Source organism: Heterodontus francisci, chromosome 1 (genome assembly GCF_036365525.1).
Source record: "Heterodontus francisci isolate sHetFra1 chromosome 1, sHetFra1.hap1, whole genome shotgun sequence".
Lineage (NCBI taxonomy): Eukaryota > Metazoa > Chordata > Chondrichthyes > Heterodontiformes > Heterodontidae > Heterodontus > Heterodontus francisci.
The window spans coordinates 2,756,050-2,768,669 of NC_090371.1; the positions used below are offsets into that span (position 1 = coordinate 2,756,050).

Below are 12,620 nucleotides of genomic sequence, written 5' to 3' on the forward strand. Positions count from 1 at the left end.
CCGCAGGGATCAGTGCTGGGACCTTTGCTGTTTGTAGTATATATAAATGATTTGGAGGAAAATGTAGCTGGTCTGATTAGTAAGTTTGCGGACGACACAAAGGTTGGTGGAGTTGCGGATACTGATGAGGATTGTCAGAGGATACAGCAGGATATAGATCGGTTGGAGACTTGGGCGGAGAAATGGCAGATGGAGTTTAATCCGGACAAATGTGAGGTAATGCATTTTGGAAGGTCTAATGCAGGTGGGAGGTATATAGTAAATGGCAGAACCCCTAGGAGTATTGACAGGCAGAGAGATCTGGGCGTACAGGTCCACAGGTCACTGAAAGTGGCAACGCAGGTGGATAAGGTAGTCAAGAAGGCATACGGCATGTTTGCCTTCATTGGTCGGGGCATAGAGTATAAAAATTGGCAAGTCATGCTGCAGCTGAACAGAACCTTAGTTAGGCCACACTTAGAATATTGAATGCAATTCTGGTTGCCACACTACCAGAAGGACGTGGAGGCTTTGGAGACGGTACAGAGGAGGTTTACCAGGATGTTGCCTGGTCTGGAGGGCATTAGCTATGAGGAGAGGTTGGATAAACTCGGATTGTTTTCTCTGGAACGACGGAGGTGGAGAGGCGACATGATAGAGATTTACAAAGCTATGAATGGCATGGACAGAGTGGATAGTCAGAAGCTTTTTCCCAGGGTGGAAGAGTCAGTTACTAGGGGACCTAGGTTTCAGGTGCGAGGGGCAAAGTTTAGAGGGGATGTGCGAGGCAAGTTTTTTACACAGAGGGTGGTGGGTGCCTGGAACTTGCTGCCAGGGGAGGTGGTGGAAGCAGATACGATAGCGACGTTTAAGAGACATCTGGACAAATATATGAATAGGAAGGGAATAGAGGGATACGGTCCCCGGAAGTGCAGAAGGTGTTAGTTTCGGCAGGCATCAAGATCGGCACAGGCTTGGAGGGCCGAATGGCCTGTTCCTGTGCTGTACTGTTCTTTGTTCTTTGTTCTTAGACTTTGTAGAGGTTAGATACAACTGAGTGTCTTGCTGGGCCATTTCAGAGGACATTTAAGAGTCAACCACATTGCTGTGGGTCTGGAGTCACATGTAAGCCAGACCAGGTAAGGACAGCAGATTTCCTTCCCTAAAGGACATTAGTGAACCAGATGGGTTTTTACAACAATCGATGAAGGTTTCATGGCCATCATTAGACGCTCTGCTGTGCTGGGATTCAAACCCATGACCCCAGAGCAATACCCTGGGTTTCTGGGTAACTAGTCCAGTGACAATACCACTACACCACCACTTCCCCCGTAATAAAATTGAGGCTCACAGAATAGGAGGGTCAGTGTCCAATTGGATAAAATATTGGCGAAAGGACCGAAAACAGCAAGTTGTAGTAAATGATTGTTTTTCAGACTGGAGCATGGTAGAATTAGAACATTACAGCGCAGTACAGGCCCTTCAGCCCTCGATGTTGCGCCGACCTGTGAAACCATCTGACCTACACTATTCCATTTTCATCCATATGTCTATCCAATGACCACTTAAATGCCCTTAAAGTTGACGAGTCTACTACTGCTGCAGGCAGGGCGTTCCACGCCCCTACTACTCTCTGAGTAAAGAAACTACCTCTAACATCTGTCCTATATCTATCACCCCTCAACTTAAAGCTATGTCCCCTCGTGTTTGCCATCACCATCCGAGGAAAAAGACTCTCACTATCCACCCTATCTAACCCTCTGATTATCTTATATGTCTCTATTAAGTCACCTCTCCTCCTCCTTCTCTCTAACGAAAACAACCTCAAGTCCCTCAGCCTTTCCTCGTAAGACCTTCCCTCCATACCAGGCAACATCCTAGTAAATCTCCTCTGCACCCTTTCCAAAGCTTCCACATCCTTCCTATAATGCGGTGACCAGAACTGCACGCAATACTCCAGGTGCGGCCTCACCAGAGTTTTGTACAGCTGCAGCATGACCTCGTGGCTCCGAAACTCGATCCCCCTACTAATAAAAGCTGACACACCATATGCCTTCTTAACAGCCCTATTAACCTGGGTAGCAACTTTCAGGGATTTATGTACCTGGACACCAAGATCTCTCTGTTCACCTACACTACCAAGAATCTTCCCATTAGCCCAGTACTCTGCATTCCTGTTACTCCTTCCAAAGTGAATCACCTCACACTTTTCCGCATTAAACTCCATTTGCCATCTCTCAACCCAGCTCTGCAGCCTATCTATGTCCCTCTGTACCCTACAACATCCTTCGGCACTATCCACAACTCCACCGACCTTCGTGTCATCCGCAAATTTACTAACCCACCCTTCTACACCCTCTTCCAGGTCATTTATAAAAATGACAAACAGCAGTGGCCCCAAAACAGATCCTTGCGGTACACCACTAGTAACTAAACTCCAGGATGAACATTTGCCATCAACCACCACCCTCTGTCTTCTTTCAGCTAGCCAATTTCTGATCCAAAGCTCTAAATCACTTTCAACCCCATACTTCCGTATTTTCTGCAATAGCCTACCGTGGGGAACCTTATCAAACGCCTTACTGAAATCCATATACACCACATCCACTGCTTTACCCTCATCCACCTGTTTGGTCACCTTCTCGAAAAACTCAATAAGGTTTGTGAGGCACAACCTACCCTTCACAAAACTGTGCTGACTATCGCTAATGAACTTACTCTTTTCAAGATGATTATAAATCCTATCTCTTATAACCTTTTCCAACATTTTACCCACAACCGAAGTAAGGCTCACAGGTCTATAATTACCAGGGCTGTCTCTACTCCCCTTCTTGAACAAGGGGACAACATTTGCTATCCTCCAGTCTTCCGGCACTATTCCTGTCGACAATGACGACATAAAGATCAAGGACAAAGGCTCTGCAATCTCCTCCCTGGCTTCCCCAGAGAATCCTAGGATAAATCCCATCTGGCCCAGGGGACTTATCTATTTTCACACTTTCCAAAATTGCTAACACCTCCTTCTTGTGAACCTCAATCCCATCCAGCCTCGTAGCCTGAATCTCAGTATTCTCCTCAACAGCATTTTCTTTCTCTACTGTAAATACTGACGAAAAATATTCATTTAACACTTCCCCTATCTCCTCTGATTCCACACACAACTTCCCACTACTATCCTTGATTGTCCCTAATCTAACTCTAGTCATTCTTTTATTCCTGATATACCTATAGAAAGCCTTAGGGTTTTCCTTGATCCTATCCGCCAATGACTTCTCGTGTCCTCTCCTTGCTCTTCTTAGCTCACCCTTTAGATCCTTCCTGGCTAGCTTATAACTCTCCAGAGCCCTAACTGAGCCTTCACGTCTCATCCTAACATAAGCCTTCTTCTTCCTCTTGACAAGCACTTCAACTTCTTTAGTAAACCACGGCTCCCTCGCTCGACAACTTCCTCCCTGCCTCACAGGTACATACTTATCAAGGACACGCAGTAGCTGCTCCTTGAATAAGCTCCACATTTCGATTGTGCCCATCCCCTGCAGTTTCCTTCCCCATCCGTCGCATCCTAAATCTTGCCTAATCGCGTCATAATTTCCTTTCCCCCAGCTATAATTCTTGCCCTGTGGTATATACCTGTCCCTGCCCATCGCTAAGGTAAACCTAACCGAATTGTGATCACTATCGCCAAAGTGCTCACCTACATCTAAATCTAACACCTGGCCGGGTTCATTACCCAGTACCAAATCCAATGTGGCATCGCCCCTGGTTGGCCTGTCTACATACTGTGTCAGAAAACCCTCCTGCACACACTGGACAAAAACAGACCCATCTAAAGTACTCGAACTATAGTATTTCCAGTCGATATTTGGAAAGTTAAAGTCCCCCATAACAACTACCCTGTTACTCTCGCTCCTGTCGAGAATCATCTTCGCTATCCTTTCCTCTACATCTCTGGAACTATTCGGAGGTCTATAAAAGACTCCCAACAGGGTAACCTCACCTCTCCTGTTTCTAACCTCGGCCCATACTACCTCAGTAGACGAGTCCTCAAACATCCTTTCTGTACGCTGTAATACTCTCCTTGATTAACAATGCCACACCCACCCCTCTAGATAGTGATGTTCCCCCAGATCAGTGCTGGGTACACTGCTTTTTGTTAATATAAATTACTTGGATTTTGGAATACAGTGTGGAATCTTAAAATTTGCCAATGATACCAAATGTGAAGGTGTGACAAACAGCGAGGATGATATGAACTGCCTGCAACAGGACATAAATAGCCCTCTGGCGTAGAGAATTCCAAAGATTCACCACCCTCTGAGTGAAGAAATTCCTCCTCATTTCACTCCTACGTGACCAACCCCTTATTCTGAGACTGTGCCCCCTGGTTCTGGACCCCCCAGCCAGGGGAAACATCCTTCCTGCATCTACCCGACGAGCCCTGTAAGAATTTTGAATGCTTCAATGAGATCACCTCTCATTCTTCTAAACTCTAGAGAATACAGACCCAGTTTCCTCAATCTATCCTCATAGAACAATCCCACCATCCCAGGAATCAGTCTGATGAATCTTCACTGCACTCCCTCTTTGGCAATAATATCCTTTCTTAGACAGATTGAAGGTTTTGGGTAAGAAATGCAGGGGGAAAATGAGGAAGAACTTTTTTACACAGTGAGTGGTAATGAGCTGGAACCCGCTGCCCACAGTGGGTGGAAGTGGAGACAATCACTGACTTCAAAAGAAAATTGGATGGTCACTTGAAAGAAATAATCTTCCAGGGTTACAGGATTGACAGGAGAGTGGAACTGACTGGATAGCTCAGTGGCGAGCTGGCAAGGACTCCATGGGCCAAAGGGCCTCCTTCTGTTGCGTAAAAAGCTCGATGGTGCTCTGACACTCTGTTCCAGACTCTGAATAGATCCTGGTAAAAGACAGGAAACTCCCTCAGAGAGGTGCGGCTAACGGTTTCCGCCGGGAGCTGCGTGTCATCTTGGAGGCAGTGACACTGGCAGAAACAATACGTCAACAGCACACACCATCTGGGAGGATGCTCGACATACAGGTATCTTGAAGGCGGAGAGTCGCAGCCTGGGTGAGGACACACACCAGTAACTGACCGCTCTCCTCAATTGGGAGACTCAGGACCGCGGCAGAGACCCAGTGTTTCCTCTTTCCCCAGAAGAAACTGACGAGTTTCTTCTGGATCTTGGTGGCGAATGCAGGGGACGGGGCCAAAGTGACCAACCGGTACCACAGCATCGAGGCCACCAGTTGGTTTATGACCAGCACTCGGCCCCTGTAGGAAAGCACTCGGAGCAGTCCTGTCCAGCGCCCCAGTCGAGTGGTGACTTTCACCTCCAACTCCTGCCAGTTTGCCGGCCAGGCTTCCTCAGCGGGGCTAAGGTGGACTCCCAGATAGAGGAGGTGCGTGGTGCTCCACGCAAAAGGTGTCAACTCCTCCAACAGGGAATCCACCCACCACTGACCCACCAGGAGTCCGGAACATTTCTCCCAATTGATCCTCGCAGAGGACGCGGCAGAAAAGGTCTGCTGGCAGTCACGCATCCTCCGCAAGTCAACGGGATCTGTGACAGCGAGGAGCACGTTATCGGCGTAAGCCGAGAGGACGACCCGCATGGCCGGCTCGCGCAGAGCCAATCCCATCAACCTCCTGCGAAGCAGGCACAGGAATGGCTCCAAGCAGATGGTATACAATTGGTCGGACATGGGACAACCCTGATGCACTCCTCTCACATTGCGAAGGGGCGCCGTCAAGGACCCGTTAACTTTAACTAGACACTCTGCAGCAGCATATAAAAGTCAGGCCTGGGCCATAAATAATGGCCTGAGTCTGAAAGCGCGCAGTGTCCTGAAAAGGTATTCGTGATCCACCCTGTCGAACGCCTTCTCCTGATCGAGAGAGAGAAAGGCGACCGACAGACCAGTCCTCTGGGAAAGATGGATCAGGTCCCGGACCAGGTGGATGTTGTCCTGGATGGACCGGCCCGGGACCGTGCAGGACTAGTCGGGGTGGATCATGTGGGCCAGCATGGAGCCCAGGCAGGTTGACATAGTCCAGACAAAGATCTTATAATCCGTGCTGAGGAGGGAGACTGGACGTCAGTTTTTAAGCAAGTGCAGATCGCCCCATCGTCAACAGCAGGATGATGACCGCCCTGCGCCACGAGAGGGGCATCTCCCCAGTTGCCAGGGTTTCCCCCAGGACCCATGCATAATCCCCCCAAAGGATGTCCCAGAAAGGCCTGAGGAACTCCACGGTCAGCCCGTCCAGCCCCGGGGATTTGCCCCTCGAGAGCTGGTGGAGCAGTGCTCAGCTCCATCAATGTGAGCGGAGCCTCCAGTCCTTCGGCGCCCTCTGGGCTGACCTTCAGCAGGTCCTCCCACAAAACTTTGCGCGCATCCTCGCTGGAAGGATCCAGAGAGAAAAATGTGCCATAATAGGTACAGACCAAGAAGCCCATTCCTTCTGGATCCGTGATGGAGGATCCATCATTGGCCAGTAGCTCGACGAGCTTCTTACAGACCCCACGCCACTTTTCTAGTGAGTAGAAGAAGCGTGAGACGCAGTCCAAATCTTCCAGGATCTGGATCCATGACCTCCTGTATGTGCCTCAGGACCCTACGAGCTGCCAGTCCCTCAAAGCGCGCTTCTCTTTGTACGTCTGTACAGGGCCGAGTCTATGATGGCCTGACCAAGACGGGACTCCAAGTCGAGCACCTCACTCTCTTGGTGCCCGATATCGGCTTCCCGCCTCTTGGTCAACTCCTTTGTGTACTCCTGACAGAAGACGCAGATGTGAATCTTGCCCACATCCCAACATAGCCTCAAGGAGGGGAAGCCCCCCTGCTTCCTTCTCCAGTTGGCCCAGAATCAACGGAACGAGTCCGTGAATCACTCGTCCTCCAGCAGCCGGTTGTTAAAGTGCCAGTACACGGACCCCGCCCGCGTGCGGAGCGGAGTGAACTCCGCCCACACCAGGTGGTGGTCCAAGCACGGCACCAGCCGCATGGAGGCCACCAAGACACAGGAGAAGTACTCCTGCAAAATGTAGAGGCGGTCGATTTGGGACCCACCTCCTCAAGACCTCCATGTGAAGGCGCTGGAGTCGGGATGGAGATTCTGCCAGACGTCCACCAATTCGAGGGAGATGATCTGTTCCCTCAACTTCTCCACCGGCGCTTGGCCGCGTTGGGAACCGGAGTGATCCCCCACCTCAAGGGTACAGTTAAAATCCCCCCCCCCCACCCCTTGAGGATGATGCACTCGCTGCTATCAATAGAACTCAAGAGAGCGGACACTTCTTTAAAGAAGCGCGCTTGTAACATGCCGGGCCTGGGCGTGTACACGTTCACAAAGTGGAGCGACATGCACCCAGGCAAACGGCGAGGTGGAGCAAGTGGCCCGGCATAAGCTCCTTGACCCCCAAGATCTCTGGCTGAAAACTCAGGGCCAATAAGATAGCCACCGCACTAGAGACAGGGTGAGGTGACTCATGTAGACCCCACCCTGCCACTCCAGGAGCCAGGTGGCTTCGTCTCCCGGAACGGTGTGGGTTTCCTGCAGAAAGCACACTGCATATCTCCCTTCCCTGAGGACTGAGACATTGTGAAATCTGCGGTGAGACCCCCTGCTGCCAGTTCCGATCACTGGCTGAGAGCCAGCTGCACTTTATTGTGCGAACCCCTGCAAGCAGCAAGGAAATGCTGGAGTTCTGTATTGGGGATGAAAGGAGACTCAGTAGGGAATATGAGGGTGTCCACTGCTTCACTAGCAATGGATTCAATATCATCCTCCGTGCCCCACACCAAGTCCCCATCCTCCTCCAGGTAGTCACCTCTAGCAGCCAACACACCCACCACACACTGTGGGGCGGACATCCCATTTCAAAGGTGAATTTGTGCAGTTGAGTTCCGTTTGAATGACATCATGTATGTCCAAATAGATGGTATTGCCATGGGATCCCCTCTAGGCCCAGCTTTTGCAAACATCTTAGTTGGGTTCCATGAGAAACGTGTCTTTGATGGAATGACACCTAACCTCCTACGTCTTGCATATTTCCGATGTGTAGATGATACGTTTGTTATATTTGAATTGGCTGCTGCATGTAATAATTTCCTGACGTGTCTTAATGGGCTCCAACTTGCTCTCAAATTCACCTTTAAAATGGAACAGTCAAATGAGTTCCCTTTCTTTGACAGATTAGTTGAGAAATCTGTTAAGGGATTCTCTACCACGGTCCACCATAAACCTACCTTCACTGGTCAATACATTCTCTATAAGATTGGCCTTATCAGCAACCTCATAAATAGGGCCCGAGCCATTTGCTCACCATGCAAGCTTGATGCTGAAATAGGGCGAATCAAAGACATCCTGCATGACAATGGCTACCCTGATCAGATCATTTCTCACAGTATATCGTGCAAATTTATGAACAGGCCTAAGGCCATCATTTTTGGCCCTGAAAAATGCCCAGTCTACCTCAAATTACCCTGGAAGGGTAATGTATCCCAAAAATTTGAGCAACAGGGGAAGCTAGCTGTTTCAAGCTGCTACTATGCAGCAGTAACATGTGTGGTGTTCACCACTAACAGGATGCTGCCGTTGAGCCAAAAAGACGTCCTGCCTATCTCACAAATGAGTAATGTGATATATAAATTTCAATGCCAGTGTGATGCTAGGTATATAGGCCGTACATCCCAAAGACTGGCGGATCGTATCAAACAACATGTCCCTTCCACTGTTTGCAATGAGCAAGGTACAGGCCGTACCCAACCAGCCCGTGCTTGCAAAACTCAAAACACAGTGTACAACATTAGATGTGATTCTGCGATTGGACAGCATTTGCTAAATAATCCTCAGTGTGCTAAGAATTATGCTGACAACCAGTTTAAGATTGTCAGTTGGGCTCACAGTGTGGCGCATTTGTTCTGTGCAGACAGAAAGAACATGTACAAACGTTGCGCCTGTTTCAGCTAAACAAAATAAGTGATAGCCATTCACTGGTTCATTCCTCAGGGCAATGCCTCGACTAATCAGAGTCAAGCTACTTGATTTAAATTTCAAACAAAGCTTGGCAGTTAACTGTCAGTCACCATAATCTGACATGAAGGCTTTGGGGAAAGATGCAGGGGGAATATGAGGAAGAATTTTTTTACACAGTGAGTGGTAATGACCTGGAACTCACTTCTCACAAGGGTGGTGGAAACGGAGACGATCAATGACATCAAGAGGAGGTTGGATGGGAACCTGAAAGAAATAGACTTGCAGGGCAACGGGATCGAGATGGGGAGTGGGATTGACTACATAGCTCTGCGGAGAGCCAGCATGGACATGGGCCGAATGGCCTCCTTCTGTGTCATAAACAATTCGGTGACTCTATGAGTCCTCCTTGTGCTTTTCTGCGAAACTGGACCAATGAGGGCCAGTGGTTCAGGACCCCCATCCACCTCTGTCCCTGTACCTGAGTGGAACAGGGGTGACGGGTGTTCCCGAGACAGAACTGGATCTGCAGGCAGAGGGAGGAGCCTATATCCGTCCCCACCAGCACCCACAGCCTCAGCAGACGGGATAATTATTTGGGTGTTTTTTGAGGTAATTGCATGGGATAGTGAAACTGTGCATCCTTGACTCTGTGAAACAGTGTGGTCTGCTCTCCAGTTTGAAAGTGGCCGTGTGCTGTTTAGGTCGATATTTCAGGTATGTGAGCGATGGTATAATAAAGCTCTGGTCCCAGTCCCAGTCCCCACCACCCCCCACCCCCACCCCACCCCCCACCCCCACCCCCGTCTCTGGGTAGCTCGGCTTATGATCCATTCCAGGCATCACACAGAGCTGAGGATGAGGTGGGTCTCCGTAATATTGGCACATTGTCTGAGCCCCCTGGGATGGGCCTCCCCCAAACTCCAGGCTTCCCTTATCTGACTTCCCCCAGCTCCAGGCTCCCCACCACCTCCCAGATCAAGTGTCTGCCCGATGTAAAGAACAGGAAAATCATTACGTGGATCACATCGAACACCTGCATCTTCTGAGTGTTGGCAGTTGTGGATTTTCCAACCTTCACTTTGACACTGAGTGAGAGAGGATTCTGACCCGGAGCAGAAAACATCATCCAACAAAATGGATCCTGAGCCTGAGGGAAAGAGACAGAAATGAATAGAGAGCCCGAGAGACTCAGCCCAGAGATTCCAGCAACAGCAATCATAATAACGCAGTTAGCTCAGTGGCAATATTACAGACCTGTAATACAGAGACCCAATTCCAAACCCTAGTATAACACTTGGAGAAATTTAAATTCAATGAATTACTAAATCTGGAAGCAAAAGGTAACGGTGGTAATGGTGACCTTGAAACTACCACTTTGTTGTTAAAAAGAAAACATCTGGTCCCTTGTCCTTCAACGTAATTACAGCACAGGAAGAGGCCATCGAGTCTCTTTGTTCCTCAGGTTCCCATCCAATTTCCTTTTGAAGTCAATGATCATCTCCTCTTCCACCTCCCTCATGGACAGTGAGTTCCAGGTCATTACCACTCGCTGTGTAAAAAAGTTCTTCCTCACATTCCCCCTGCATCTCTTGCCCAAAACCTTCACTCTGTGTCGCCTAGTCCTTGTATTATCAGTTACAGTCTAACTTGTCTAAACCTGTCCTAATCTTGTACGCTTCTATTAAATCTCCTCTCAATCTCCTTTGCTCCAGGGAGAACAACCCCAGCTTATCCAACCTAACCTGGTAACTAAAATCCTCCATCTCTGGAACCATTCTGGTAAATCTCCTCTGCTCCCTCTCAAGGATCCTCACATCCTTCCTGAAGTGTGGTGACCAGAACTGGATGCAATACTCCAGTTGTGACCTAACCAGAGCTTTATGAAGGTTCAGCAGAACTTCCCTGCTTTTGTACTCAATGCTTCTATTTATGAAGCCCAAGATCCCGTAACCTTTACTAACCACTCTCTCAATATGTCCTGCCACCTTCAAAGATCGATGCACATGCACCCCCAGGTCCCTCTGTTCCTGCACACTCTTTAGAACTGTAACATTAAGTATATTTTGCCTTTCCCTATCCCTTCTGCAAAAATGCATCACCTCACACCTGCCACCTCTCTACCCACTCTGCTAGCCCAGGATTGTCCAGACTTTTTGGGTGGAGGGCTGCATTACGGAATTTGCTCAGCCTGGGGACCAATGAGCAAATTTCGAAAGATAAAGGCATTGAAAATTTATCTTACTAATAAAAAACAACAACAAATGTGCATTTTTGTGAAGAAGCTTTATATGATCAAAGGATATGGGGGGAAAGCGGGAACAGGTTACTGAGTTGGATGATCAGCCATGATCATAATGAATGGCAGAGCAGGCTTGAAGGGCCGAATGGCCTACTCCTGTTCCTATTTTCTATGTTTCTATGAGAAGACTAATGTATTGACTTACTTTCTCATCACTATGTTGCAAACTGATTTAGTGACATAGCTGGCATTGTTTTTGCTTGCATAAGTAGTCAATCTCTGCCCGCACACTTGATGTAGTGATGCAGAGTACTCTGGATAGATGTCCTTCTTTCAGGAGAGACCTTGATCTCTCTCCCCGTCTCTCCACACTGTGTGTGTCTCGTTCTCTCTTCCTCCCTGCCCCCACCGCCCCCTCCCCTCCCCTCGGGGACACAGATTGAAAGTTTTGAGTTAAGAGATGCAGGGAATGTGAGGAAAACTTTTTTACACAGCGGGTGGTAATGACCTGGAACTCACTGCCCAGAAGGGTGGTGGAAGTGAAGACAATCACTGACTTCATGAGGAAGTTGGATGGGCACCAAAAAGAAATAGACTTGTAGGGTTATGGGGATCTCTCCCCCTTTCTCTCTCTCTCTCTCCCTCTGTCCCCCTTTCTCTCCCTCTCTCTGTCCCCCTTTCTCTCTCTCTCTCTGTCCCCCTTTCTCTCCCTCTCTCTCTCTCTGTCCCCCTTTCTCTCTCTCTCTCTGTCCCCCCTTCTCTCCCTCTCTCTCTCTCTGTCCCCCCTTCTCTCCCTCTCTCTCTCTCTGTCCCCCTTTCTCTCCCTCTCTCTCTCTCTGTCCCCCCTTCTCTCCCTCTCTCTCTCTCTGTCCCCCTTTCTCTCCCTCTCTCTGTCCCCCCTTCTCTCCCTCTCTCTCTCTGTCCCCCTTTCTCCCCCTCTCTCTCTCTGTCCCCCTTTCTCTCTCTCTCTCTGTCCCCCCTTCTCTCCCTCTCTCTCTCTCTGTCCCCCTTTCTCTCCCTCTCTCTCTCTGTGTCCCCCTTTCTCTCTCTCTCTCTGTCCCCCTTTCTCTCCCTCTCTCTCTCTCTCTGTCCCCCTTTCTCTCTCTCTCTCTGTCCCCCTTTCTCTCCCTCTCTCTCTCTCTGTCCCCCCTTCTCTCCCTCTCTCTCTCTCTGTCCCCCTTTCTCTCCCTCTCTCTCTCTCTGTCCCCCTTTCTCTCCCTCTCTCTCTCTCTCTCTGTCCCCCTTTCTCTCTCTCTGTCCCCCTTTCTCTCCCTCTCTCTCTCTCTGTCCCCCCTTCTCTCCCTCTCTCTCTCTCTGTCCCCCTTTCTCTCCCTCTCTCTCTCTCTGTCCCCCTTTCTCTCTCTCTCTCTGTCCCCCTTTCTCTCTCTCTCTCTGTCCCCC

The 12,620-nt window shown here is 49.3% G+C and overlaps 1 protein-coding gene across 1 annotated transcript in view; it reads right to left on the bottom strand.

The window, feature by feature from the left end:
- The window catches only part of LOC137371366 (galectin-3-binding protein-like), a 75,041-nt gene that overhangs the window by 20,243 nt on the left and 42,178 nt on the right, over positions 1–12,620 (bottom strand). The window contains exon 4 of the mRNA XM_068033847.1: positions 9,996–10,127. Coding sequence (XP_067889948.1) covers positions 9,996–10,127 — 132 coding nt within the window. The remainder of the gene's footprint in view (positions 1–9,995; positions 10,128–12,620) is intronic.